This window comes from Ostrea edulis, chromosome 6, assembly GCF_947568905.1.
Source record: "Ostrea edulis chromosome 6, xbOstEdul1.1, whole genome shotgun sequence".
Taxonomy (NCBI): Eukaryota; Metazoa; Mollusca; class Bivalvia; order Ostreida; family Ostreidae; genus Ostrea; species Ostrea edulis.
The window spans coordinates 61281665-61308065 of NC_079169.1; the positions used below are offsets into that span (position 1 = coordinate 61281665).

At 35.7% G+C, this 26401-nt stretch overlaps 2 protein-coding genes across 3 annotated transcripts; both read left to right on the top strand.

Moving 5' to 3' along the window:
• The first annotated feature begins 509 nt into the window (after positions 1-509).
• On the top strand, positions 510-11532 carry LOC125648214 (acetylcholine receptor subunit alpha-type acr-16-like). The gene is made up of 4 exons (XM_048875174.2): positions 510-752; positions 1626-1765; positions 8993-9141; positions 9341-11532. The coding sequence occupies exons 1-4, from the start codon at positions 689-691 to the stop codon at positions 10110-10112; spliced, it is 1125 nt and encodes a 374-aa protein (XP_048731131.2). The 5' UTR covers positions 510-688; the 3' UTR covers positions 10113-11532.
• A 2994-nt stretch (positions 11533-14526) lies between these two features.
• LOC125648217 (protein FAM199X-like) lies at positions 14527-24453 on the top strand. 2 transcript variants are annotated; one of them, XM_048875180.2, is made up of 7 exons: positions 14527-14729; positions 16241-16339; positions 17722-17927; positions 19336-19498; positions 19607-19758; positions 22831-22964; positions 24145-24453. In XM_048875180.2, exons 1-7 carry the CDS (start codon positions 14704-14706, stop codon positions 24319-24321), a joined length of 957 nt encoding a protein of 318 aa, XP_048731137.2. In that variant the 5' UTR covers positions 14527-14703; the 3' UTR covers positions 24322-24453. The 2 variants fall into 2 exon arrangements, with proteins under 2 accessions (XP_048731137.2, XP_048731138.2); XM_048875181.2 differs by having other exon boundaries at positions 14528-14637.
• Positions 24454-26401: the final 1948 nt, after the last annotated feature.

Sequence of the window (26401 nt, forward strand, 5' to 3'; positions counted from 1 at the left end):
ACATTTCAAAGTATAATGTTGTAAATGTAATGTGTTATGTAACGTTAGTCAGCTTCAGAACTAATTTTCTTTACACTGCATGACAGATTAAGTAAATATTTGTACACAGTACATAAATTCATGTATGTCACTATAGGAATGTGGAATATTGGTATTTAATGAAAATCAAACGGCATTCTCAATGCATTTGTGAATCTTTTTGTTTTCACAATATAATATTTATAGATCGACACATCTATAAACGTTTTGTGTTCCACCAAGAGTTCTCGAACCATGTGAATTTGCCCTCCAAGACCTACGCACAAATTAAATTAAAGAAGCCCCAATTCTCATGATTGCAAATAATTTACTTTGTGAACCCTATATAATGGCATGCAACATCGATACTGAATCCGACAGAGCAGTGTTCTGATAAAATATGACGCAAGTTTGTTTTGGTTGGAATATAAAAAAATTAACCCAATGACCTCGTTCTGACATCATGCCACATCACCATCTGCGAAGCTATCAGGTGAGTTATGATACCACGAGAAGCGCCCTCTACCGCCGACACCAATCCGTTCATATTAAAACCACCTGCTAATCAGAATAAATGTAGAACTATTCGCTGCTTTTGACATTCCGTTATCTTTTGGGAACATTTTTCAAGAGAAGTTCAACATTTGAAAATAATATCGTTAGACTCAGAATGAAAAATTCCAATCAGATTACCTGTACTCTTTGTGTGTTTGCTCTAATCATCTGTGCAAATGGTAAGTCAAATGTTTCTATGATTTTTATTTTATCAAAATTGCTTTTTATGATGTTGAAAGTCTGTCTTTGAAATGAAACCATTATCAAGATAGTGTTCTCGTAATGCGTTAAAAGTCTGTATGATATGACAGTTTATAACACATATTTACCATCTTTTGAAAACAACTCGAACGGACGTGATCTTAAGTTTTAAAATTACCAATTATACATAGACAACAAAACGTTCTACGTTGTATTTTGGCAAGATTAAAATTCGGTGGCTATGTATCCTTCACATTGCAACATTAAGATTGTATGTAAACAATATGAATATATATATAAACTCCTTAAAGACATCGAGTTTATGATGCAGAGGGTCTTGGTATGTAGCGTTTAGCGAAGAAATATATTGAGAATTACGTTTAGAAAGATAACCAACATACAGAATATCGGCTGTACAATTTTCACAACAAATTAATTTCCCCTCTAAAACATTTCGAACAGTGCTATTTTGTCTAAGATAACAGATCACTCACTGAATGGAATCTTTTTTATTACAACATGGACATGGCTGAGTCTTGATTAGTTTTTCTATGCAAACTATTAGATTATATCTGCATATTCTTTTTTTTAGCGCAATAATTCTTCATTTTCAATTTCACTAGGGCTCACGAAAATAAAACATTTCCCAGTACAAATTTATAAGTGGATATTATGACAAAACAATGTCAACACGGGGAGCCGTATACTGCATTCATAGCTAGAACGGTTAGGATGCACTTGTATGAACTATCGCCTCCCTGAGGAAACCAGGACGCATTTGATGTGGTGAGAACAAAATTAAATTATCAAAATTAGATTGAGATAATTCTCCATTCCATTTGATTTTGCAGAAGCATTCGATGTTCCAGAAGCCAGCGTCATGGAGGATCTGCTGAATTATGAATACAACAAGGAGGCCAGACCTGCTACGGTCCAAAACCCAGTGGTGAAGGTGTCTCACCAACTGACCGTAAACAGAGTGATAAGTCTGGTAGGTTCCACCGAAGTACAATGATGGTACGCTTAATGTACAGTGATCGATATCTTTTTTGTAAAAAACTCAATAACCCACGAAACATAATGCACATATAGGGAATGCACTGAATTATGCGACCACAAACAAATTTTCCTTTTACAAACCTTTAAACTATGATAATAAAAATAAATTTCATGTACGAAGATTAAGAAACAGGATCTACAACTTAAGTGAATGCTCCCCGTCCGCTCGGATAATAGCGCGAAAGGGTCATTGACGTGGGAGGAAGCGGGGTTACTAAGAGGGAATCCAGTTGCTCAATTTGGGCGACCAGTACACCCTCTCACATATAGCCACTGTCGATACTGAGATTTGGGGATTCGTTTTTAAATACAATTAACTGTCTACAGTTGTAGTGAAACATCCACCACATCTGTATCGGCATCACCTGACTCTACTTTGTCTGATTTCACGCACGCGTATCGACAACTTCCGATTGATTGATTGTTTTATGTCCCGTCGATAATTTTTCACTCAAATTGAAACGTCACCAGCTGTAGGTGAAGTACCACAAAAATATACCTACATGTATGCTTAGCCCTCGGGGCCGTAGCAGTGAGAGTTCTTTAACATGCCAACGCCTGTTGCGATACGGGACCTTCGTGTTTAAGGTCATATTCGAAAGACCCGTGATTCTCACTTCTAAAAGTCGAGCGTTTAGCGAAGGATCAATCACTACTTATATTATATAACGTTTTAGATTTGACGAGGCCATGGCACAAGCGGGCCTCGAACTTACGACCTCCCGGTTATGAAGCAAATGCTCTACCATTGATCGAGCTACCGCAACTGGACCGATTGTGAAGAAGCGAAGGCAAAGGGTCAATTGTGGAAAGAGGCACAGGAGCAGTACTAGCACACCGGGTATTCGGAGAACTACAGTTTGTAAGAATCCACTTACAACACTCAAAATTTGGTTAGAACAAAGCACAATTATAGCAAAGATTATTGTTCAATTCATTTCTGTTGTGAACATCGCATATATACGATCGCAGAGAGTGAATGTCATGTACTTATCTTAAAACGGCAATTCAAATTTTTGTTCCAGTTCTTTGTATCCGAACACCCGGCGTGACTGGTATCACTCCGTTGCCTTCACGTTTTCGTTTCTTCACCCTCGCAACTTTCCACTTTTGCTTCGTCGCCCCTGCACGTTTGCTCCTTAGCATCTTTGCCCTCAATGCGAAGGGGCGAAAAAAGGAGTGGTCTAATCAGAACGTCACACAATATCGTGAGACGCACTTGTGGGACTTAGGGGCCTGTTTCTCAAAAAGGCGTAGATTTTACCCTACATTAGTCCGAATAACAAAGTTACAACAATATTTACACGGACCTAAATTGCGTTTCACAAAGCGGTGTATGTTTAAATCCCTTAGTACTAAGCATGTGCAGTCTTCTGTGGGACCAGGAACGTTGATGCTGCGAAAAAAAGGGAAGGGCGTAAAATTGTGGGTAAAAAGTAAGGAAGCTGCACGAAAACAGGAAATGAACTTCAATAAAGACTAATAGTTTATACCTAGCCATCTGCAGATGTAGATTTAAGTCAATATTTAGTCTAGACCATTAGTTAAAATATCCACCTTATCGCGAAACGCACCTTAGTCCGATTTTCAGATTTAGTCCCTGATTTAGTGCGGACTAAGTTGAATTAATCAATGAAGATCTCGTTTCTTAATCAAAAGGTTTTAGACCATGGGCTAGTAAGGTAATGGGGGACCCCCCCCCCCCCTAGGGATTTTTGCAAACAAGTATCTTTTAAAAGTACATAGTCCCTAGATTATAAATCAATTTGTTTGACATTTCTATGTGGGGGCGTTTACGAGTTTTGGGGCCTAAAACTGGAAAAACTCTTCAGATCTGATATAAATGTCATTGACATTTGCAAACAAGTATTTTGTGAACGAATGTAACCCTTTGTTTATATATAAAGTTGTTTGACGTAAATATGTGAGGGAATTTACGAGTTTTGGGGCTAAAACATGATTTTTTCTTTAAAAATCGACGAAAAATAGAAAACTCCTTCAGGTCCTATGTAGATGACATGGACATTTGAGAACAATTATTTTCTGAAAGTCTGTAACCCTTTATAACTATAAATCAGATTGTGAACATTGAGACCTTTTCGAGTTTGGGAGCGAAAACCAAAAATTTGTACAAATAATAGCCGAAAACTGGAAAAAACTCTTCACATCCGATACAGGTGTCATTGACATTTACAAACAAGTATTATGTGAACTTATGTAATCCTTTGATTGACAAGATGTTTGACATAAATAATCGGGGACGTTTACGACTTCTGGGGCTAAAACATGATTTTTTTCTTCTTTAAAAATCGCCGAAAAATGGAAAAGTTCTTCAGATCATATATAAATAACATGAACTTTTGAAAACAATTAGTTTTTGAAAGTATGTAACCCTTTAATTGTGAATAAGATTGTTTGACATTAATGCAAGGGGGCCTTTTCAAGTTTTGGGGCAAACTCATGAAATTTGTAATTAAAGTATTGTTTAAAAATGGAAAAACTTCGAGAATCTTACAAACACAATATGGACATTTGCAAAAATGTATTTTGCATTAAAACACTTAACCCCTTGTTTATATATCAAGTTGTTTGACATTAAGGCGAGGTATATGAATTACTGAGTTATTTGTAAGAGATATTCTTGCATGCAATATTAATGCAGAATTTGTAATCGCATTGCAAATAGTAGTTTCAAACTCTTGAGTCTGTGAGTAACTTCTACAACCGGCCGCAATTACAAACCTAAGTCGTTAAAACAGGTAGTGACAGTTCCATCGCCAAACGCTCGGCATCAGGTGTGAATGTCACGAGTCCTCGGAGATTACCTTAAAAACGGATGTCCCGTGTCGCAGTAGGTGTGGCACGCCAAAGAACCCTCACTGCTCAATGGCCGTAAGCGCCGAGTAAAGGCCTAAATTTGAAGCCCTTCACCGGTCTTGGTGACGTCTCCATATGAGTGAAAAATTCTCGAGAGGGACGTTAAACAAGATACAATCAATCAATCAATATAGTGACATAACATGTTTGATAGTGTAATTAACTTAGTACTTCTCGGCAGATGGTGCATAGTCATTTTAAACGTGAGGTGCTTAAGTAATATCAATTTGCCGTCCATAGCTGAGACACATATGTCCTGAGAGTACGATTTGGCAAACCTTTTTGCCATTGAAAATAAGATGGGTTGTCTGATACGACTTGAGAGAGACATGCAATGAGATATTATATACACATGTATTCAGAGATGATGGAGAGGTGGCCAAGGTAAGTTATTGCATGGAAATTTTGTGGCAGTCAGAAATTTGCCTTTTGATTATCATAGCAGATTCTTTTACTTGAAAGGGCTAACGCAAATGCATACTCAATTCAGTAGCAACACATGCAGATTATATAAGTTCGCCATTGGAGTTTTCCGAAATTCAATTTTGCTACCAAATTTTCTTTGTGTTTTTGATTTAGGTTTCAAGTTTTGTAATCACTGTTATATGAATCGGGATAAATGACAAGTATCTCTCTCTCTGAGCATTTTCATACTCTCAACCACATAATTCTACACGATATATATCTCCATATATTCAGATAAAGTCAAATGCCTTTCCATGTTGCTCAAGAATTATATCAATTTTAGGTTCTGACTTGTTTAGATCATCGAACTTAATGTACGTTTTTCTACAGGTTGGATAAAATATTCCCCCCTTAGCAACCAAATCAATATACTGAACTTTACTTATAGTTGTCCCGTGGGTATTTGGGTTAGAAGGGATAGGTCCTCGGTACCTTTTGCTTGTCGTAAGAGGCGAATAATGGGACAAGAAAACCATTTTCCCATGGGAATCCAGGTTAGAATAGGTCCTCAGTACCCCTTTGCTTATCGTAATAGGCGACTAAATGGGGCGGTCCTTTGGACGAGATCGCAAAAACCGAGGTCTCGTTTCACAGCAGGTGTGACATGATAAAGATCCCTCCCTGCTCAATGGCCGTAAGCGCCGAGCATAAGCTTAAATTTTGCAGCCCTTCATCGGCAATGGTGACGCTTCCATATGAGTGAAAAATTCTCGAGCGGTACATTAAACAATATACAATCAACCAACTAATTTATTGTGTTAATAGTCACTTTTATTCTATGAAGAGTTTTTTAAATAGCTTCTACTGTTTTTGTCACACACTTAACATCCTTGTACTTGAGTTCCTTTGTTACAGAACAAACATTTATGGGTGGGGAAAAGTGTCGATAGTGAGCACAGGTTGAGTGAACGTCTCTAAGTCTTAATTACAGTTCACTTGACTCGGCGCAACTTCGTCAATGCTCAAGTTTTACTTCTAGTAACTAATATTTGTAAATTATTATAACACCAGCGATAGAAACCATGTAAGGCACCATTTGAAGCTAGTAAACAATATATGCCTTTATTATTCTTGGGACTCTGTCTTATGTGACATCTTTATAAGTAAGCTGAAAATTGAAAAGGTGTTCAATATTACGTATTATTATATAGCTAATAAATAGTCTATTATAAAATCTGCGTAAAATCTAGAGAATGTTAGCGTTCAATATCCTGAGAATTTATTGAACTCCAACTTTGCATTGCGTAAATTGTATGCGCCCGAAACATTCCGAGTATGAGCGTTCAATATTGACGTTACCGTAACGACGTAAACAAGCCAAAATGGCAGATGACGGTCCTCCGAATCTGACAGAGCCGGTATTTGATATTTACTTAAGCAAAATGTTTTACTGTACATAAATTATGATGTCTCCATTTACAAAATCAGTTTGCTTCATGCATTAATGACGGGTTAAATATTGAACAGTTAAGAAATGCATGCTGTTATTGCACACCTTCACCTTAGATGCCAATATTGATGAATTCTCGTCTATTTTGGAGTAGTTTGAGTGAAAAGGGATATAATTTAACAACTAAATACTTTAGCTATATAATAAAAGGGTTATTGAACTTATATAGGTGAATATTGGCACTCGTTGGCTGTCAAAATGCACTCGCAAGCTCGTGCATTTTTATAGCCAACTCGTGCCAATATTCACCAATATAAGTTCAATAACCCTATATGACAATATATTTATCTATTTTACAATCGTAGATTAATATAATTCATAAATCTAAATTATTCATAAATTAGTTTATTGTTTGTAATATGTCATATTCTCAATAGTCGAGCCATTATTTATCAGGGTTTCCCCCATTTTTGCATTGTATACTCAAAAGTAATCCATGTGCTTCCTTTTTATTGATTATATACATTTATGGTCTTCCATACATTAGATATATCATGTAAGACTTGGAAATGTTGACAACGATTTTTATGTTGAAAGTTATTATATTTGATAACTCAAGATGGCATATATATCATATAAAGATAGGGTCTATGGATTATAGTATCTAGGAATGAACCGTTTTTCATACTGTTTATTTAGTATTGAACATGTTTTAAATAGGTACATGTTATTTTGGGAATGTAGTATACACTGTATAATTTCGTAAGACATGAATTTGTAGACATTTAAAAATATGTACCACTTTCCATAATACGCTGTCTTCTATTTTTTATACCCGTTGTTGTGTTTACAATGTGTCGTCTTTGATGCAGTATGGAACACCGTAAGAGCCATGTTGAATTTGTCAATTTTTTAAATAAATTCAAATGGTCATATCTTGAAAACGCCCCAACATAAATTTATCAAACAACCTTCATTTACCTTTATTTTATACACACTTTCAAAAAATCATAGTGTAGAAAAATCCCTTGAGGGGGGAGGTAATGTGTTACTGGCCCTTGGTCTATTTGTTAATCAGAAGGTATAAAACTAGGCATGCGTGCATGCTCAAAGATGCAAACGGGAATTCTGGGAAATGTCACAATTTATTTGATGGATGTAAATACAACAAGTAAAGCTTTTTTAAAAAGCTTGCCGTCTTTAGCAGCAACTCTATAGAGCGAAGTTGAATTATGTCCCTTGTCTTCATTATTGAATTGAGCTAAAATAATTAATCTCACGGACATCATGCCTACAAAGCTGTGTCCTGACTCCCATTGTAAAAGTTTGTATTTATGAAGGGTATATGTACTGGAAATCAAAATCACTGTTCCCTGTATTAGCACTGATTAAAGCCTCTATATCAAATGAAACTGAGATTTTCAGTGTGTATATCAAAATATTTATTTTTTAACAAAGTTATGAAACAAAACAAACTAAAAAGATTTAAATTGCTCAAATTTGCATAAAAATTATTCTTGCATATTGTACAGTACAACTGCTTTAGAAATTAACCAGGATAAAGACCTGAGAATATTGTAATAGTTTTGCCAAAAATTATATCATAAAATACATAGAGTTTGATGGAAAAGATTAATAATTGTTATTCAAATTTGAGCAATTGTAAGGAAAAAAATATTCTGAAGGAATAGGATAGTTTTAGAACAGATGTGTTGAAAAAAACAAAAACTTTAAGTTTACCTGATACAGACAGGGGTAATTTTAAGCAACATAATATGTAATGAAATGTTACTATCCTATTCCTTCTTAAGATTAGCAAAGTTCTCAAATGCCACTGATAATACAAACAAAAATGGTTGCATTGGAATCACTGATTGTCAATTAAAATGATCCCAAAACACAAGCAATCAAAACAAAAAACGGCGAGTTTTTCTGTTTGTATGCAAAAATGAAAACATTGCTGTAAATGAAGTAACCATAGAAATGCTTTGTATTAGTTGCTTTAAAAAAGTAATGTGTCAATTTCATGAATTGCATTTTTCTTTTGTTCGTTTTGTCGATTTTTTTAAGATTGAAAATCTTGAAAAATTGTTAAGTCGTACGAAAATTAGAACACCAGAAAATTATCTCCCTTGCCTTGAAGAGCATTTCAACCAATGAAATAATTGAAAATTGTCACTTCATGCACTTTCTACCAATGAAAAAAGAGAGGAAGTGCAAAGTCCGAAGACTGTAAAACACTCAACTCTGTATAGTACCGTCTTCCAAGGAAGACGGTAATCAACGTACAGAACAAAAAATAAACGAATCACTTATTTTCTGTGATTCGTAATTGCATACACTGCTACTTAACATTTCTGTTGAACACATTTTCAGGTGAATGCGAGGCCTCACGGTAATTTAAAGTATACTTTTTGTATTCCGCAGAAAGACGATTTACTAGTGATTGACACGTGGCAGGTGATCACGTGGATGGATCCTAGGCTTGTCTGGGATAAGTCGTATTATGATGATTTGGAGTCGATCAATCTTGATCCCAAAAGATTGTGGAAACCCGACATCGTTAACTTCAACAAGTAAGGACGTACATTGTATAAATATGGTAAAATTCCTTAATCTATTACTTTTAATATTCATGTAAAGAAAATCTTTTTACTTATTTTTGACCAAAAAAAAAAAAAAAATTAAAACAAAAAGAAAGAACGAGAATCAGAGTTAAATTTTGATTGCCATAATTTAAATAAAATGCATTTTCGAATCTTTGTCTAATTTTAGCGCTGGCGGTAACTCTGGACTCATTTACGATAACCTTCCTTTGGTAGTATATCACACCGGACAAGTGGCGTACATACCTCCCACACGTCTGACGTCACAATGCAAACCACATATGGATGTGTTCTACTGCATATGGACATTTGGTTCCTGGTCACACAACATTAAAAAGATGGACTTGAACAACACTCATGGTAAATTAGACTTGTCCGAGTACGAAGAAAGTTCTAGGATTGTAATAGTAGATTCGTCCGTTCAGAGAAGTCTGAAGAAATATCAATGTTGTCCAGATTCTTACGCCGTAGTGACATATAATCTCACGATCAAGTGGAAAGACACCGACAGATTCAGAGGCCTCGAACCGTTGCAGATGCCCAAAATGTCCTATACCACTGCTAAAAGTATGTTCCAAAATGACGAGCATGTTGAGTCCCCCTTTGTACATGCAGAAGATATGATAACGGAGCCTAATTTGGGGAATTTCACGGGAGAATTTCTTGGAACCGAGGATACTGAACACAGCAACGGAACCATTAAAGCCCTATCTGACAAAGGGCAAAGTGCATCAGAATCAGTTGACGAAAATGACAAAACACCTGTTCATTCTGAGAGTGAAAGCATAGAAGAAATTGCCACTCCTTCCGAAGCCCCAGCTGACGAACAGAGTGAGAAGCAGTTGCTTGATGACGTAAAGGGGGACGAACATGCAGACCAGACTAAACATGTTGAAGGAGAAAAGAAATCTACAGAAAATCTGATGGAAAACCGGAAATAAACCGTGAACACGAACGAGTTAAGACAGTTGGGATATTTTCATTCCCTCAACGAACAAGACGTGGTTGAAGCGGTTGTAGTAGTTCATCAAATTGGAGTTTAGCAAATGTATTCTTTTTTTAACTTGTTGATAATATTGATAATACAAATAAAATTATCTACGTTTCAGACAATGACACTTAAAATTACAAAAAAGCTTTTACAACCCATATTTTTGGAATAATGTGATATATTTATATGTACAAGTTCACTTTACCCGGTGATAATTTGCATTTATGTATATTTTGCGCACTCATACTTCCGGTGCTAAATAAATTGATTTATTTTATGCGTTCGATATAATTGTGTTGTTGTATGCATTGACCGAAATCAATTTGCTTCAACTACTTCATTTTTTAAACCAAAGTCAACATTTCCTTAATATTTTTTCCCACTTACTGTATAACAACAATAATCTGTAATACCTTATTATATCATTTGTTACATATAATTCAGGGGCGGATTTATTTACTGTGGTTAGGGTGGTGCAACTTTATGAAGCAGGGGGTCTAAGGATCGCCTTGAGGCCCTCATTGGGTCCAGGGCGAAGTCCTGGTGGGGGTCTAGGGGTCGAAGCTCCCGAATTTTAAGATTTTATAAGGCTTGAAATATGCTTCCTCTGTATAGTCATTTTTACAATTTTTTGTCATTTTTAATATGGTGAAATTAATAAAATGACGCACATTTTAAGGGTTTTTTGCAAAAAAATGTAGGTTCTCCCAATAAAAGTAATTCAATAAATAAAAAGATTTTGTCATTTATTTCTCTAAGAGTGGAAGAAATTATTGCTTCTTTTATCGTTTGCGTTTTTCTAAACAAGAGACCACGATTGACCTTAAATTAGAATTATTTTAAGGTGGGTGGGTGGGTGCGCCCGCTTAAATCCGCCACTGTGATTATTATGAAAATGTGGTGCATTGTAATCTCATTGAACAGTGAACTTTGAACAATGATTGAAATTTTGTATTGGAAACATTAGGCTTACAATATCATTGTAACATACAATACAATATGTTTTGATTAATCATGTTGCATCATTTCGATCATAAGATTATTATGGAGCGTGTACAATGAAAACAATATCATGCTTTATCTAACATTAGTAGTTCTAGGATGCTTTGTATTGTTAAACGATGCTAGAATTGTCTTAGAGTATTTGAATTATGACTATTCTGTAAAAATGTTATATACATATTATACTCGTATATAAACAAAGCATGCAAATGTAAATTTTGAAGAAGAAAAAATTACATATCATAAATTCATATTGATGAATGTCAAATATTTGCTAGTAACAATTTCATCGTTTTGTATAAGTCAGTCAGACATGCACACAACGATATGTGTTTAATCGTTTGGAATAAAATCTAAATCTATAAAAACCGTGTTTTCTCTAGATTTTGAAACACTTGTAAATTCAATCAAAATCTATATCCATCCAAATATCAGTGTCCTTGTATTCTTCCCTAAGCGCCGAGCATAGGCCTAAAGAAGCCCTTCACTGGAATTGGTGACGTCTCCATATGAGTGTAAAATTCTCGAGAGGGACGTTAAACAATATACAATCAATCAGGTCCCCGAAGACAGTGTTCAATCAAAGAATGTCTTTTTTGGTTCACCCCTACGGAATCCCATTGCTGCCATATCCTCCATCGTATCATCGCCGCGTTAGCGGTGGTTCTGTAGCATCGTAACATCATGACGTCAATAGGATTCCATACACATGCGCAGAAGCTTTCTGACCGACATTTGTCTGACGTCCATCGTCTGTTGCATGTGAACTATTCAAAGAATCACTAGGCCAATTTCAACCAAACATGCCACAAAGCTCCGGGTAAAAAAAACCATTCAGGGATTGTAATATTACATCTTTTATTTAAAACTGGAAACAGAAAAAGCAGTTTTAAAAACCAACTTACTAAAAAAAGCATGAATACTTTTCATTTGTGTTGGAAAACTTACAAGTGTGGTTTTCAAGAAGTATAGATGTATGACATTTCATTCAAACATGTAAATACACTAATGAAATGTGGTAGTTTTAAGTGCATGATAAGAAACAGTTGGCTATTGTTTACTTTGTTTGAGAGGATGTTCATATTTACAGTCCTCAAATTGTGTGAGTTTTATTTGCCTTCTCAGTTTGGCTATAGATAAGAACTTTTGTGTTGATAGTCCCTACACTAACAACCCTCTATAACATCATGAGGTGCAAGCTAGAACTTTCCACCTTATATACATGTGTATAACATAAATAGGTGCACGCTGGTTCCACCTTATACATGTATATAACATAATTAGGTGCACGCTGGTTCTTCCTTTTATATAACATCATTAGGTGCACGCTGGTTCTTCCTTTTATATAACATCATTAGGTGCACGCTGGTTCTTCCTTTTATATAACATCATTAGGTGCACGCTGGTTCTTCCTTTTATATAACATCATTAGGTGCACGCTGGTTCTTCCTTTTATATAACATCATTAGGTACAGGCTGGTTCTTCCTTTTATATAACATCATTAGATACAGGCTGGTTCTTCCTTTTATATAACATCATTAGATACAGGCTGGTTCTTCCTTTTATATAACATCATTAGGTGCAGGTTGGTTCTTCCTTTTATATAACATCATTAGGTGCAGGTTGGTTCTTCCTTTTATATAACATCATTAGGTGCAGGTTGGTTCTTCCTTTTATATAACATCATTAGGTGCAGGTTGGTTCTTTCGTACTGGAGTTCCGTGGTTAGGATAGGTCATCACTACCCCCTTGTTTGTCGTAAGAGACGAGTATATGGGGCGGTCCTTTGGATGAGACTGCAAAAACCGAGGTCCCGTGTCACAGCAAGTGTGGCACGATAAAGATCCCTCCCTGATCAAAGGCCGTAAGCGCCGAGCATAAGCCTAAATTTTGCAGCCCTTCACCAGCAGTGGTGACGTCTCCATATGAGTGAAATTTTCTCAAGAGGGACGTTAAACGACATTCAATCAATCTGTACTGGAGTGGTTTTAGATCTATATAGTTTCTCTACCATCTTGTTGATATACCCTCCTTTTGTGTGGTAATGTCTTTTGATATAACGGATGGCTCTTCGTTTGCAATTGGACCCTTTCAATTTTTTAATGTCTTTTTGAAAAATGGATCCCATATGACCGACCCATATTCCAACTGATCGTGCCATGAAGATATAAGCTGTTTTACTGCGGTTTTCTGCGCAATGTGATAAACGTCTAGGCCAGGAATCATATACATGTACATGTAGTAGATTGAGTCTTTTTGTGATAATTTTGTTTATATGTGTGGTCCGCTTCCTGTGTTGGCTTAGATAGGGGTTGTCCTGTACTTACTCTAGCACATAATTATTTAGTGAATATAACTGAGCTGATTTTCGGCAATGCTCATCATGCATTTTTTTTTCTGCGTTGAACCGCATTTCCCAGTCGTTGTCCCCCTTTTTTTAAAAATGTTGTCAAGGTCTGTTTGTAGTTTTTCAAGGTCTGATTTGTCGATCGTCTGCAAACCATCTGTCTTATGATGTTACTGAGTTTGAAAGGTCATTTATATAGCGGAGAAATAGCAGTGGGCAGAGAACTGTCCTCTGTAGTACTCCGGACTCCACCGAAAACGCCGTCGGCCATAGCCCGCATATTTCTGTCTGTCTGCAGTGATGTAAGGCATGACAGCATTTTGCCATGGATAAGCTTAAGGATGAGATCTGTATGTAGAACGGTGTCGAAAGTCTTGGAAATAAAGTTATAACGAATGATCAATGAGGGTCGGGGATCAGATTATTAAAATTGACATTCTATAAACTCGATGTGTCTCTTGACGTTAACACAACATATGCAACACGAATCAATCATTATATCAATTAAGTACATGCCCATGTCTTCTAACAATATGTATTGTTATAAAAAAAAAAAAAAAAGAAGAAGAAAAAGACAAGTTAAAGGTAATGGGCAATATAAGCATCGGGTTCGACCTTTCCTCCAAAATTACATAATATACAGAGTCGTACCGGACTTTTTTCCGAGCTGTCATTTAGATTTACATTTTATCAGTTTTTAAATTATTTCATTCAGAACACTTGATAAGGTTCAAAGAAAGTTGAAAGAGTAATAAAAAATATTTTCTCATTTCCCCATACAATGATACATGCATACGCACTTTCTAACATTTCTGGTCAAGTGCAGATCTCTACGAGTATTATCGCGCTATTACAAATAGACCGGCTTCTTTGAGCGGTCGATAATACAATATTGCAAAATTCACAGATAAGATTACCACTGCATACCGCCAAACACAAATAAGGATCACCATTATTCCGGGAAAAGATACTTATGGGTTCGTATAGTAATGATAAATTTGCTCCAATCAGAAACCTTTTAACAAACGTGTTCATTGATGACGCACATGTTTCACGTCCACGTTGGTTACACATGGTGTAAAATATTTTCTTTATTCGGTTATTGCTGACTGTGTTGAGGATGAAGTAATTAAGATAGTTTTGATATCTTCCTTCATTTCAAGATTAAAAATTTATCCTTTTTGTCTAAGCATGCTTGCTGATACATCAACAAACAGGTAATAGTTGTATTTTCTTCTCCAAATGTGCAAAGGGGGCGGGAAATATCGAGCAATATGCTTTTCATTTTCTTGATACCAATATGCACTGCTATAAGATTGTAAGTTATGCATAATAGCCAAGTATTTAAACTAAATCTTCATATGGATATAGTTTGGAGAACTTTCACTGTTTGGGCGACATCTTTGTGCAAGCATGCTGCATTGCGCAAGTAATGCCATATATGGAATGAGGCAGAAACGTGACCAAAAAAAAAAACTTTCACTAAGTTTTTCGAATTTGTTCAGTTCTTGTTATATATATATTTTGTTCCCCAACACAACATTAGAATAGAACATGATTCACATATCCGATGGTAATACAGCATGCATGTGTGTAATCTAAGATTCCTCTGACGCTCTCCCCCGCTTTTATATTGTGACATGTGCGGGGGAGAGTCAGAGCAGACTCCATATTGAAAAGTGGGAACTCGGCGACACCAGCTGGTTGCGCTGCTTTACCTACCTCTTACAACTTCATTTCACGGCTCTATCATCCAAGACGCGAGGATTCAGTTATTGGAAGATTATTCTACAAATAGATCATGATTAATACGATGCTATCGCCATTTAAACGGCCTTAAAACTGACAAATTAAGAAGCATCAGTTGAAATAGGGTGCCGCCTCGCCATTCAATTTCTTTGAGCATGACGTCGGCACATAAACACACAAAATTTCATCGTCTAAATGGCGATAGCATGATATTAATCATGATCTATTTGTAGATTAATCTTCAGGTAACTATTTTTGTTAATATCCTAGATAAAATTAACATCGTTAATGTAGATACTGACAAAAGTATGTTTCTTCACCAACTTTATCTTTAGAGTACACAAAGAAACGTTCTCATCACAATCTCCTTACAGGTATCTTAACATACTGTGTACTCGAGGGGCTAAGTTTACAGTTTTGATTCAACAGTCAGTGTTTTTTTCCCCATTACTTTGGGACCGGGGCCCTTACAATTGTGAAATGAGTGACAAAACAAGAAAATTGGGGAAAATTCATTTTTAATGAAAATTTGTGATATTCATCAATCATACATTTAGAATGAAGTGTCCATTGTACAGTATCTGAAATCACGAGGTTTTCATCACCGAAAGTGCCATGAAAGATCAAGTGTACACAATATAAATATTTTGTTTAAATGCGTCATACATAGAATTTTCAGAAAATATGTTTGGGAATTTTTAGGTCGGATATAGGGAAAATTTCAGGGAATTTCGGATTGGGACTGGGGCTGATATTCAACCCCAAATCAGCCCCCAAAAAACCCATTGCAACTAGATATGTGATAATATTGATTGCTTAAAATTTATTCAATTGCATCTTGAACATGTTAAACAATTTATTAAAGAATATTTGTAGGACGTGTTACGATTTAGGTTCAGTTGGGTTAGCGGAAACATAGCAATTTTATTTTAGACCTAACTTAACAAATACTTATATATCGTTTTGTTTTGCTTTTTAGCCCATGGCTTTGTGAGGCAGTCATGATGGGCCACAACATAAGGAGCAGCCTTCTAGAATCAGATTTGTCAGAGATACAGGATTTTGATTATTTGGACAGGTATCCATTGCTAGTGCTCTCCGTACTATCATTTAAAGGTGTTTTTGTTTGGTTGGTTGTTTTGCGGGTGGTGGGCTGGTTGGTAGTTTTGTGGACTTAGTGTGCAGACTTGATTTCGTGGTAGGGAATTCTGGAATTGCAGTATTGATAAATTAGACTTAGTCAGTATAGAGGCATGGGTGCCAAAAATCCATGCAGTTCCATTTCATTTTTCCTGTTTAAAAGGAGCCTATATATGCTGTGTTAGCGCTAGTGTAGAATTATCTCTAGCCACTGTGGCTAATTGGGTCAAATTTTCATTAGCAACATTTCATTTTCATTAGCCACACTAAATTTGAAGCAAGGAATTTAATGGGTTTCGAAGATTTTTATTTGCAAAATTACAATCACCATCTGAGGATTGTCTAAAATAAAAGGGGGGGGGGGGGAAATAGTGAAAACACATCCTAAAATTATGATACTCGATTTCAAGACGGGAACCTGGTCACCGTGTTTGTAAGAAAAAAGTCACAACTTTATGCAGAGTACTCTAGCAAATTGTTTACTATTAGATTCTCAACTATATTGCCTAACCCCTCAACCTGAATGCAGGGCTGATATAAAGCATTTAAAGTGGGTGCATTCCATCTGCTCTGCAATTATCAATTATGGTGACTTTTCATACGAGTGAAAGATTCTCAAACGGAATGTTAAAACAATCTACAATTGATCGTGGCGCCATTTTGTTACTCAATAGTTGATACTGCACATTCTGATTATCACTCCTGTCCTCACCCGTCACCTTCTGTTAAATCATTCGTCAAACTTGACTGCCTCCGACCTCAGTCATCATGTATTTAGACGGTATCATGAGTTTCTGAATGACAGTAACATTAAGATCAGAATTCTAAGTACAAAACAGAAATGAAAGTCAGTAAAATCTCATTTGCCAAAGTGGTGCATGAGTAAGGCATGAAATTACCTCACCACATGCAGTTTACTTGAAAATCGCCATCGGCAAAGTTGTGATCAGCTAGCGCTAACACAGATATGGGGGATTGATTGATTGTATGTTGTTTAATGTTCCACTCGAGAATATTCTCTCATATTGAGACGTCACCATTGCTGGTGAAGGGCTGCAACATTTAGGCCTATGCTCGGTGCTTACAGCCTTTGACCAGGGAGGGATCTTTATCGTGCCACATCTGCTGTGACACAGTCCTCTGTTTTGGCAGTCTCATCCGAAGGACCACCTTAGTTAGTTGCCTTTTACGACAAGCAAGTGGTACTGAGGACCTATTCTAACCCGGATCACCACAGGATTATATATGGGGGAAAATTTAAATATTTCCTGTTATTTTGTTTTTCACAATTAGACTCTTATTTTATGTTGTCTTCTGAAGGGTAAAAAGAACATCTCCGACCTCCAGTTCTTGTCCTAGTGAGGTGAGCTCGGAGTGCAGTGAGAATCTGAACAGTACTTTCTTCAGCGAGAACGGCTCAGACTGTGGGGACGAGATTCCACTGGATATAGTGGCAGAACTTCAAGAGACTTTGTTTGGAGATATTTCAACATCGCTAGTCAATATCTTGGATGTTACTGAAGAAGGTACACTTCGATCATTTGATGAAGAGTGTAGGTAGATGGATGATCTAATGGAGAGATTGCACATTTTCTACAGTACCTTTCTGTTATTCTCTGGTAAACGTTTTCTTTGTAAATGTATGTAAGAAGTAGTGTTGAATAATCAGCAAAAATTCATAATCGATATTCGGTTATAATCGGAAGAACTGTATCGATCAATGATCGATATAATCGGTATTTACATTTTGGGGTTATTTCTCTTTAGTTTTATGCTCGGATATGTGTGCAACATTATATTGAACATACACATGTTATATTATATTAGGCCTAACGAGGAATGAAATTTGTTTTCTCTAGCCACAAATAAAAATTGACTTTACTTTAAAGGGAAAAAAATCCAGACGTCTGACTTGGGTTTCCCTGTCTTGGGATATACGTGTGTGTGTGTATATATATATATATAAGTTATCAACTAATCCGAGATTCCTCTGACTTTTATATCGAGTCATGTGCGTGCGAGATTTAGAGCGGACTCCATATTGAATTGTGTGAATTCGGCTAATGTAGCTGCTTTGCCTACCTTTTACAACTTTATTTCGCGGATCTAGATAGGATTCAATTATCGGTTGAGTATCGTGTCAGAATACTTTGACGCTGATTGTAATTTTGTGTATTTGTGTGTTGACGTCATGCGCAAAGAAATCAAATGGCAAGTAAGCGCCCTAAGTCAAAGTGATGCTTCATTTGTCAGTGTTAGAGCTTTTTACATGGAAATAGCGTTGTATTAGTCATGCTTAACTTGTAGAATAATCATCTGATAACTGAATCCTCACGTCTTGGAAGTAAACCCGCAAAATAAAGCTGTAAAGGGTGGACAAAACAGCGACAATAGCTGTTGTTGCTGAATTCCCACTTTTCAATATTGAGTCCACCCTGACTCGGCCCTGCACATGTCACGATATAAAATCGGGGTTAACAGTCAGAAGAATCTCTGATTAGTTATCAACTAGTGTACAGGCGACAATCGATCATGAAAAATAAAATTGATAATCGGAATCGAAGAGCCAAAAACGATCGACAATCGATTGTAGGCAACAATGGATTCATCACAACAGATATGATATTGAGTTTAACCACTATTGTTTAAGGTGCACTTGTTTTGATATACATGTAATTATATGTTAATTCAAATGTACAGTAAATTGGGAAAGTCCTAATTTTCCAGGGTCTGTAGTTTTTCTTGACATGCAGGTCTTGTGGGTTGTTGGTGAAGACTGTTTCTTATGTTTCTTTATTCATAATTAGCTATTTTGAAACTTTGGAAACTTTCCAGGCCCATTGTGAACCAACCTCTTTATACTATGCAGTATTATTCATGGAAAGGACATTATTGTAAAGCATTTAGTATGAGACATGATTTTTTTTTTTGTAGACGCATGTCTTTTAGACAGTGCAGTTTGGACAACAGCTTTGGAAACATTATCAACAGTATCAGATCTCTCCAGCTCAACCCCTTGTGAATCCACGGCGTCAAGTCATAAAAGCACACCCCCTCAAAACAGAAAAAAATCAGTGAACTTCAGAACTGTCAAATGGTGAGCAACCACGGAATAACAGCACAGTAGCTATGTTAAGGTATTAAAGATTTGATCAATTTAAACTTTGGCTGATGCTCTGAAGGCTTAGTATTTTTTTCTTTCCAGGAACACACTCTGTGATGATGAAAAAACATCTGTCATCGAAGAAATCAGTCGAGTGATCAGTAACGAATTGGGTCTCCGAGAGCAGCTAGAGGTCATACGAATCATAAACCCCTCAGCGCATATATCACCGACAGACAAGGAATTTGTTATAGGTCAGTTCAATCCCAAAGATGCTACGAAAGCTAATATACTGTTCATGCAGCTTAAAGTTGTAATCATCTGCTCTATGCAGCTTTATCTTTTTCAGCATTGTGTAATCCTATTTATAAATTTACTTATATTACTTTGGCTATATACATAGTGCAGTTTTGGTAATTAAGTGCATCAACTTTTATGACACAGTTTCTCATAGGAATAAAATGAGCAACAATAAACTGTACAGGGATTTCTTTTTAACCTTTGATGGTTGAAATTGGGAAAACACATATTTTTTTATAAAGCAAAACTAATTCATATATATATATATCGACTGATATAAGCAGATTTCCAGTGTTTGGTGGTAAAGGAAGATGAAAATGTTCCAGAAAAGCCAAGACCCGAACAAAGTCTTTTCCTCATCTGGATCATCAAAACTTAAATCTCCAACATTCTGAATACTTAATTTGTTTTCTCTGCCGTTCTCTGAAATTGAAGTAAAAGCCTTGGATTTGTTTCTATTGAAAGACTTTTGCTACTGTCATGCCCATGTTCAACATCAGATACAATCTCTTGTTGATTTTCCATGTGTGGCCTCTTGTAACTGGACTTGGATTCCTCACCTTATGATCAATTCTTTTATTTTTAAATATGAAAGTACAGGCTTCATGTTTTTCTATCTTCTAAGAATCTCGCTGTGGGATAGTAATTTTTTAGTAGTAGTTTTTGTCGCACTGACAGATTTATGGAATCCCGAAGTTAATCGCATTAAAGCTACAAAATAGGTAAATGCCCATTTGAGTGATGAGTTAACAAAAAAAAAACCTTTTGATTTGCGATCTTTTTTTTATCATCCTTTGGGAATTTTTAGACGTCATTTTGGGAAAGCACCTATTTTTCAGCACTGGTAATAGAGCCAAATTTATATGCATTTGTGTTTTGAAGTGATATCAGCCATTTTGAAATGATGTATTATTCCTCCTTAAAGGGGCATGAACACGATTGGAGCTGACAATCTTCAAATTTCATTTTTCCATTTTTATACGCCCGTCTTTAGACAGGACGTATTATGGTACAGCGATGTCTGTCCGTCCGTTCAGGGTTTTCTCTTTATAATTTCATTTCCCTTTCACATATCATGCTGAAACTTGCTGTGTAGCTTCTTTGTGGGTCACTCTAGATCATACTGCAATTTTGATCCATTTCAACCTTTTTTCCAGGAGTTTTGCCCCTTTATTTGGAAATAATTATTATATGGAGGGTACATAATTTGTCCGCCCTACTCCTCCCACAGTTTTCAAATGAGAGCCTTCTTATTTTGTGGAGTGTTTGTATGGGTATTGAAGATGTATATGTGGGGTGGATTTTGATTTTCTACAATTTTTTGAGAAAATTACAGGTTGTTGAACTTAGTCTATTTGGAAATTAATCTTCTATGGAGGGTACATAATTTGTCCGCCCAACTCCTCCCACAGTTTTCAAGTGAGGACTATCTTATTTTGTGGAGTGTTTGTATGGGTATTTAAGTTGTGCATCTGGGGAAGGATTTTGATTTTCTTCCATTTTTGAAAAAAATTACAGGTTGTTGAACTTGGTCCATTTTGAGGAAATCTCGATTTTTAAGCTAAGACCCTTTGTTCATATGAAAGTTTGTCACAGCCTCATGATGGCTGATACTACCTGAAGCAAAGTTATACAAATTATAGCACAAGAAAAACACCCTATGTAAGCATTTCACAGGCGTATTATGTACCGTTTGCGGTACTCTTGTTATTGTTTCTAATGCTTAACTAAAGTATTTCTAATGGTCAACCAAAATTTCAATATCAGTTGCTGAGTTACAAGCAAGATACAGCACTTGCAATTCTTTGAAATGTAAACAAGGCTTGTGTCATGCTTTTGTTTACATATAGATGGCTTAATAGAAAATAGCATGTTTAGAACAAAATGAGATGTGCCAAACACTAGAAACTATTTGATTGTATTCAGAATTAACGTGTGAGATGAAAAAATCTGCTTTAAATGTACTTTTACTTGTGTATTACCTATGTAATTAAAAACATGGCACGAGCCTTGTTTACATATAACAAGGAATTGTGAGCTCTGCATCTCTCATGTACCTTGACAACTGATATTCAAATTTTTGCTAACCATTAAAAATACCTTAGTTAAGCATTCTAAACATCAAAAATGGAAAAATAAAATTTTCGGCTCAAATTATGTCTATGTCCCATTAACATTAAAATGTATGAATGAATAAATGTGTAAATAAATATGTTCCACAATGATACATCTAGTGATGTCCCGATTATCGCCGACTTTCGATTGTCGGTTGCTATAACTGAAATGATGTGAATAATCGATTATCATTTTGAAAATCGTCAACGTCGGTATTCCTGCCATGACTTATCAAAAATGGCTGACAAAGCTGAATCATCCGATAAAATTAAATGATTGAATATTGTTTAACGTCCCTCTTGAGAATTTTTCACTCGTATGGAGACGTCACCATAGCCAGTAAAGGCTTGCAAAATTTAGGCCTATGCTCGGCGCTTACAGTCTTTGAGCATGGAGGGATCTTTATCGTGCCACACCTGCTGTGACTCCGGGCCTCGGACTTTGCCTCTTACAACAAGCAAGGGGTAATGAGGCACTATTCTAACCTGGATCCCATACGAACAACAACAAAAGTCGAGAGATCTATCCCTATCCCGGGAAAATAAAATCGAAAGTATGGGATTATTAACTTCAAATTTTTAATTATGATTTTAAATGTCTCCATATGAGTGAAAAATTCTCAAGAGATACGTTAAACAAGATACAATCAATCAATCTAATTATTTTATTCAAATTAACTTAATATTTAGGGTAAAAAATAAATTAAATTCAATATATTTATGCCATAAATTTGAAATAAATAAAATTCGATTATTTTTCGATTAATCAATTGGAAAGGTGCATCCGATTAATCCGATCATCGATTTTTATTTTTTTCGATTGCCCATCACTAGATACATCTAATATTGACTTTTTGAGCCATTGCTACCTCTTTTTGACTTTGTGTATCAGAATTTCTGGTTTCCTTTCAGACATTTACTCCATAGATGAAGAGAAGTTACAGAAGATACAGGAGTATATTGCAATCCATGCTCAGACCCCAAGTATAACCAACAAGGACAAATCAAATGTCTTACCAAAGAAACACAGCAAACAAACAAACAAAGTAAGAGTCATCGCAAAATGGGAAATGTACATGTAAAATTTTTAGGTCACCTGAATCATTCAGGTGACCTATTGCTATCTGTTTTTGTCCGTCGTCGTGCGTTAACATTTGAACATTTTCAGCTTCTTCTCTGAAACCCCTGAACCAATTTCAACCAATTTTGGCATATAGCATCTTTGGGTGGAGGGGAACAAAAATTGTGAAATTCGTGGTCCCTGCCCCCCTGGGGCCTGAGGGGTGGGGCAAAAACCATCAAAATGAGTGTAATTTTAAAAAATCTTCTTCTTTACACCTGGACATCAAGAAGCCAAACTGTGGGCATAATTATAATGAGCGTTGAGCCCTCTACCAAAATTGTGAAATTCATGGCCCCTGGGGCAGGGGTTCTTGTGTTAGGGTGGGGCTCTATTGGTCATATAGTGAAAATGTAGAAATTCTTTGAAAATCTTCTTATATTGGTTTTATCTAAGGAGTAAATAACCCTTTTCTTTATGATGTCTCAGACCTAGGTTTTTTAAAAAGGTTTATTGATTGAACATAAAAATGACACATGTACTTCATGACCACATAGCTATTCAATGTTTCTTCCATCCAAAAGTAAAATTCTTATATTTAAACACAAACCTAATTCAAACATTGGAAGGTTGTTACATGATACTCAGGTGACCTATAAGGCCCCTAGGCCTCTTGTTACATGAAAAAATGGGAAATGCTCTTTTAAAATTTTACTTGAAAAACTGGTAAATGCTTATGTAAAATGTTACTTGAAAAACTGGGAAATGCTCTTGTAAAAATTTTTTATGAAAAACTGGGAAATGTACAGAGATCCCTCCCTGTTCAAAGGCTATAATTGCCGAGCATTGACCTAAATTTTGCAGCCCTTCACCAGCAATGATGGCATCTCCATATAAATGAAAGATTCTTGAGAGGGATGTTAAACAATATATAATCAATCAATTCTTCGTATATGTCTGCATGTGCTGATATTACATGTACTCAATTAAATAAAAACAATTTTATTTTAGGCCTTGTATGTATACTTTAATGAGACTAAAAAAAATTATGTCGCATTGAAACATGTAAGAGATGATTTTGGTTTTCAATTCTTTTGTAAAAATTTTATTTGGTATCAATTTTTTTAAAACCCATCTATATCTATATCTCTCCGTTATCTCTTTAGAAACAGAGTACACAAGAAAAGAAAGCAAGACAGAAATTTTACAAACAACGACAACGGAAGGAGTATCGCCAGATGTTGAAAGAGAAACGTAGCGGTCTGTTTGCGAGGGAGGAGGTTTTGTCGGTGTCTGAGATCGAGCCGGGGGTAGGAGATGGGGATATAGACATTCTAGGATAACAGCCCTTATACTCCCTAAATCATGACTGCCAATACCTTTTTTCTAAGTGTAAACCAATGTTCATTTTGATGAGAAACACATTTTTTCTGAAAGTTTATCATCATGTGGAAATAAAATTGATAAAAGAATTATTGACTTTTGAAATTTGTTATTTACCATTTGATTGAATTTTTATATGTTCTGGTTTTAAGGAGGTATACTACATCGTCATAATGGCCGACTTCCTTTTAAACATAAATGAAAATATAAATAGCAGCAATATTTTTTGATTCGTTTGGATTTTATTTTCTAGCTGAAAAGTTCAGTTGGTTAGTGTGTCGACTGTTTAACTGTAGATCAAGGGTTCAAGTTCTGCAGGGGTTTTAAATTTTTTTCAGATTACTTTAAACTAAAAAGGGTTCAAGTTCGGTAGAGGTTTTAAAAAATTTTCAGATCACTTTAAACTAGAAATGCATTTCATTGACTAAATTTACATTCTCCACTCTCCATTCATATCAGATTTCTCTGGTGTAGTATTGCTCCTTAAACATACAATTTTATCATATTGAACTTACAGGGTGAGTTTTGAACATATATACATACATGATCATATTGATGTATTTAATAGACGTTAAACATGCTTGCGCAGCATTGCAATTTCACTTAAAATGCAAATATTGCTTTACTTTAAAACGGTTATGGCTAAAATTTACAAGAATTATCTACCTTTATAAATTTGTTGCTACACGGATAAAGCAGTACATGTTTACCATATGATTAGATTTTCCTATGTTAAACATATTTATATGTGGTTTTGTCATCTTGTTGAACATGTTTCGTTGCGATTGGACCTGCATTAGTCTTGCATTACTTTAAAACATTTACGGCCAAATGCTGATCTTTATGGCATGTTGTAATGTCCTAAGTCGTTCCGGTCATGGTTTGCTAGGACTGATTCTAGAGATGTCCAATTCAGAAGGAACTCCAGATGCCGCGACTACAAGAGTTCAACGGACGAGCTGTCTTATGTTTGAGAACAGGCATCAATAGTTACATGTAACGTAGGCCGTACGAGATACTAGACTGTGATGTATTTTTTGGTCTCTCAGCAGTATTTGTGGTAGAATTATAATACCAGAAGAGCTTTAAGCGACCTGGACACGGTGCCGTGATACTCGGGTAACCCAGTGTACTTAGTTCGCTCGCTTCTGAGTTGAATTTGTCTTAACATTTTTAAAAGTTGTGAACGACACACTTGTATGTAATATTTTGTGCCAAATGTGAAATCATGTCAAAAAAAATATTGATACTCAGCTTTTAAGCTGGATTGGAGGTGACCGACACATCGTTGTAAGGTCACCCACATACCAAATATCGGAACAAAACAAGCACATACCAAATATAACAAAACTACCCACATACGAAATATAACAAAACTACCCACATACCAAATATCGTAACAAAACTACCCACATACCAAATATAACAAAACTACCCACATACCAAATATAACAAAACTACCCACATACCAAATATAACAAAACTACCCACATACCAAATATAACAAAACTACCCACATACCAAATATCATCACAAAACTACCTACATACCAAATATCATAACAAAACTACCCACATACCAAATATAACAAAACTACCCACATACCAAATATAACAAAACTACCCACATACCAAATATAACAAAACTACCCACATACCAAATATAACAAAACTACACACATACCAAATATAACAAAACTACCCACATACCAAATATCATCACAAAACTACCTACATACCAAATATCATCACAAAACTACCTACATACCAAATATAACAAAACTACCCACATACCAAATATAACAAAACTACCCACATACCAAATATAACAAAACTACCCATATACCAAATATCATAACAAAACTACCCAAATACCAAATATCATCACAAAACTAGCCACATACCAAATATCGTAACAAAACTACCCACATACCAAATATCATCACAAAACTACCTACATACCAAATATCATAACAAAACTACCCACATACCAAATATCATAACAAAACTACCCACATACCAAATATAACAAAACTACCCA

Excerpts from the sequence above, each read along its gene's own strand:
- LOC125648214 (XM_048875174.2), top strand. The coding sequence starts at position 689 with ATGAAAAATTCCAATCAGATTACCTGTACTCTTTGTGTGTTTGCTCTA. Across the intron at positions 753-1,625 it reads TCTAATCATCTGTGCAAATG|AAGCATTCGATGTTCCAGAA; the intron begins GTAAGTCAAATG and ends TTGATTTTGCAG. Across the intron at positions 9,142-9,340 it reads GACATCGTTAACTTCAACAA|CGCTGGCGGTAACTCTGGAC; the intron begins GTAAGGACGTAC and ends GTCTAATTTTAG.
- LOC125648217 (XM_048875180.2), top strand. The coding sequence starts at position 14,704 with ATGCTTGCTGATACATCAACAAACAG. Across the intron at positions 14,730-16,240 it reads GCTGATACATCAACAAACAG|CCCATGGCTTTGTGAGGCAG; the intron begins GTAATAGTTGTA and ends TTTGCTTTTTAG. Across the intron at positions 17,928-19,335 it reads CTTGGATGTTACTGAAGAAG|ACGCATGTCTTTTAGACAGT; the intron begins GTACACTTCGAT and ends TTTTTTTTGTAG.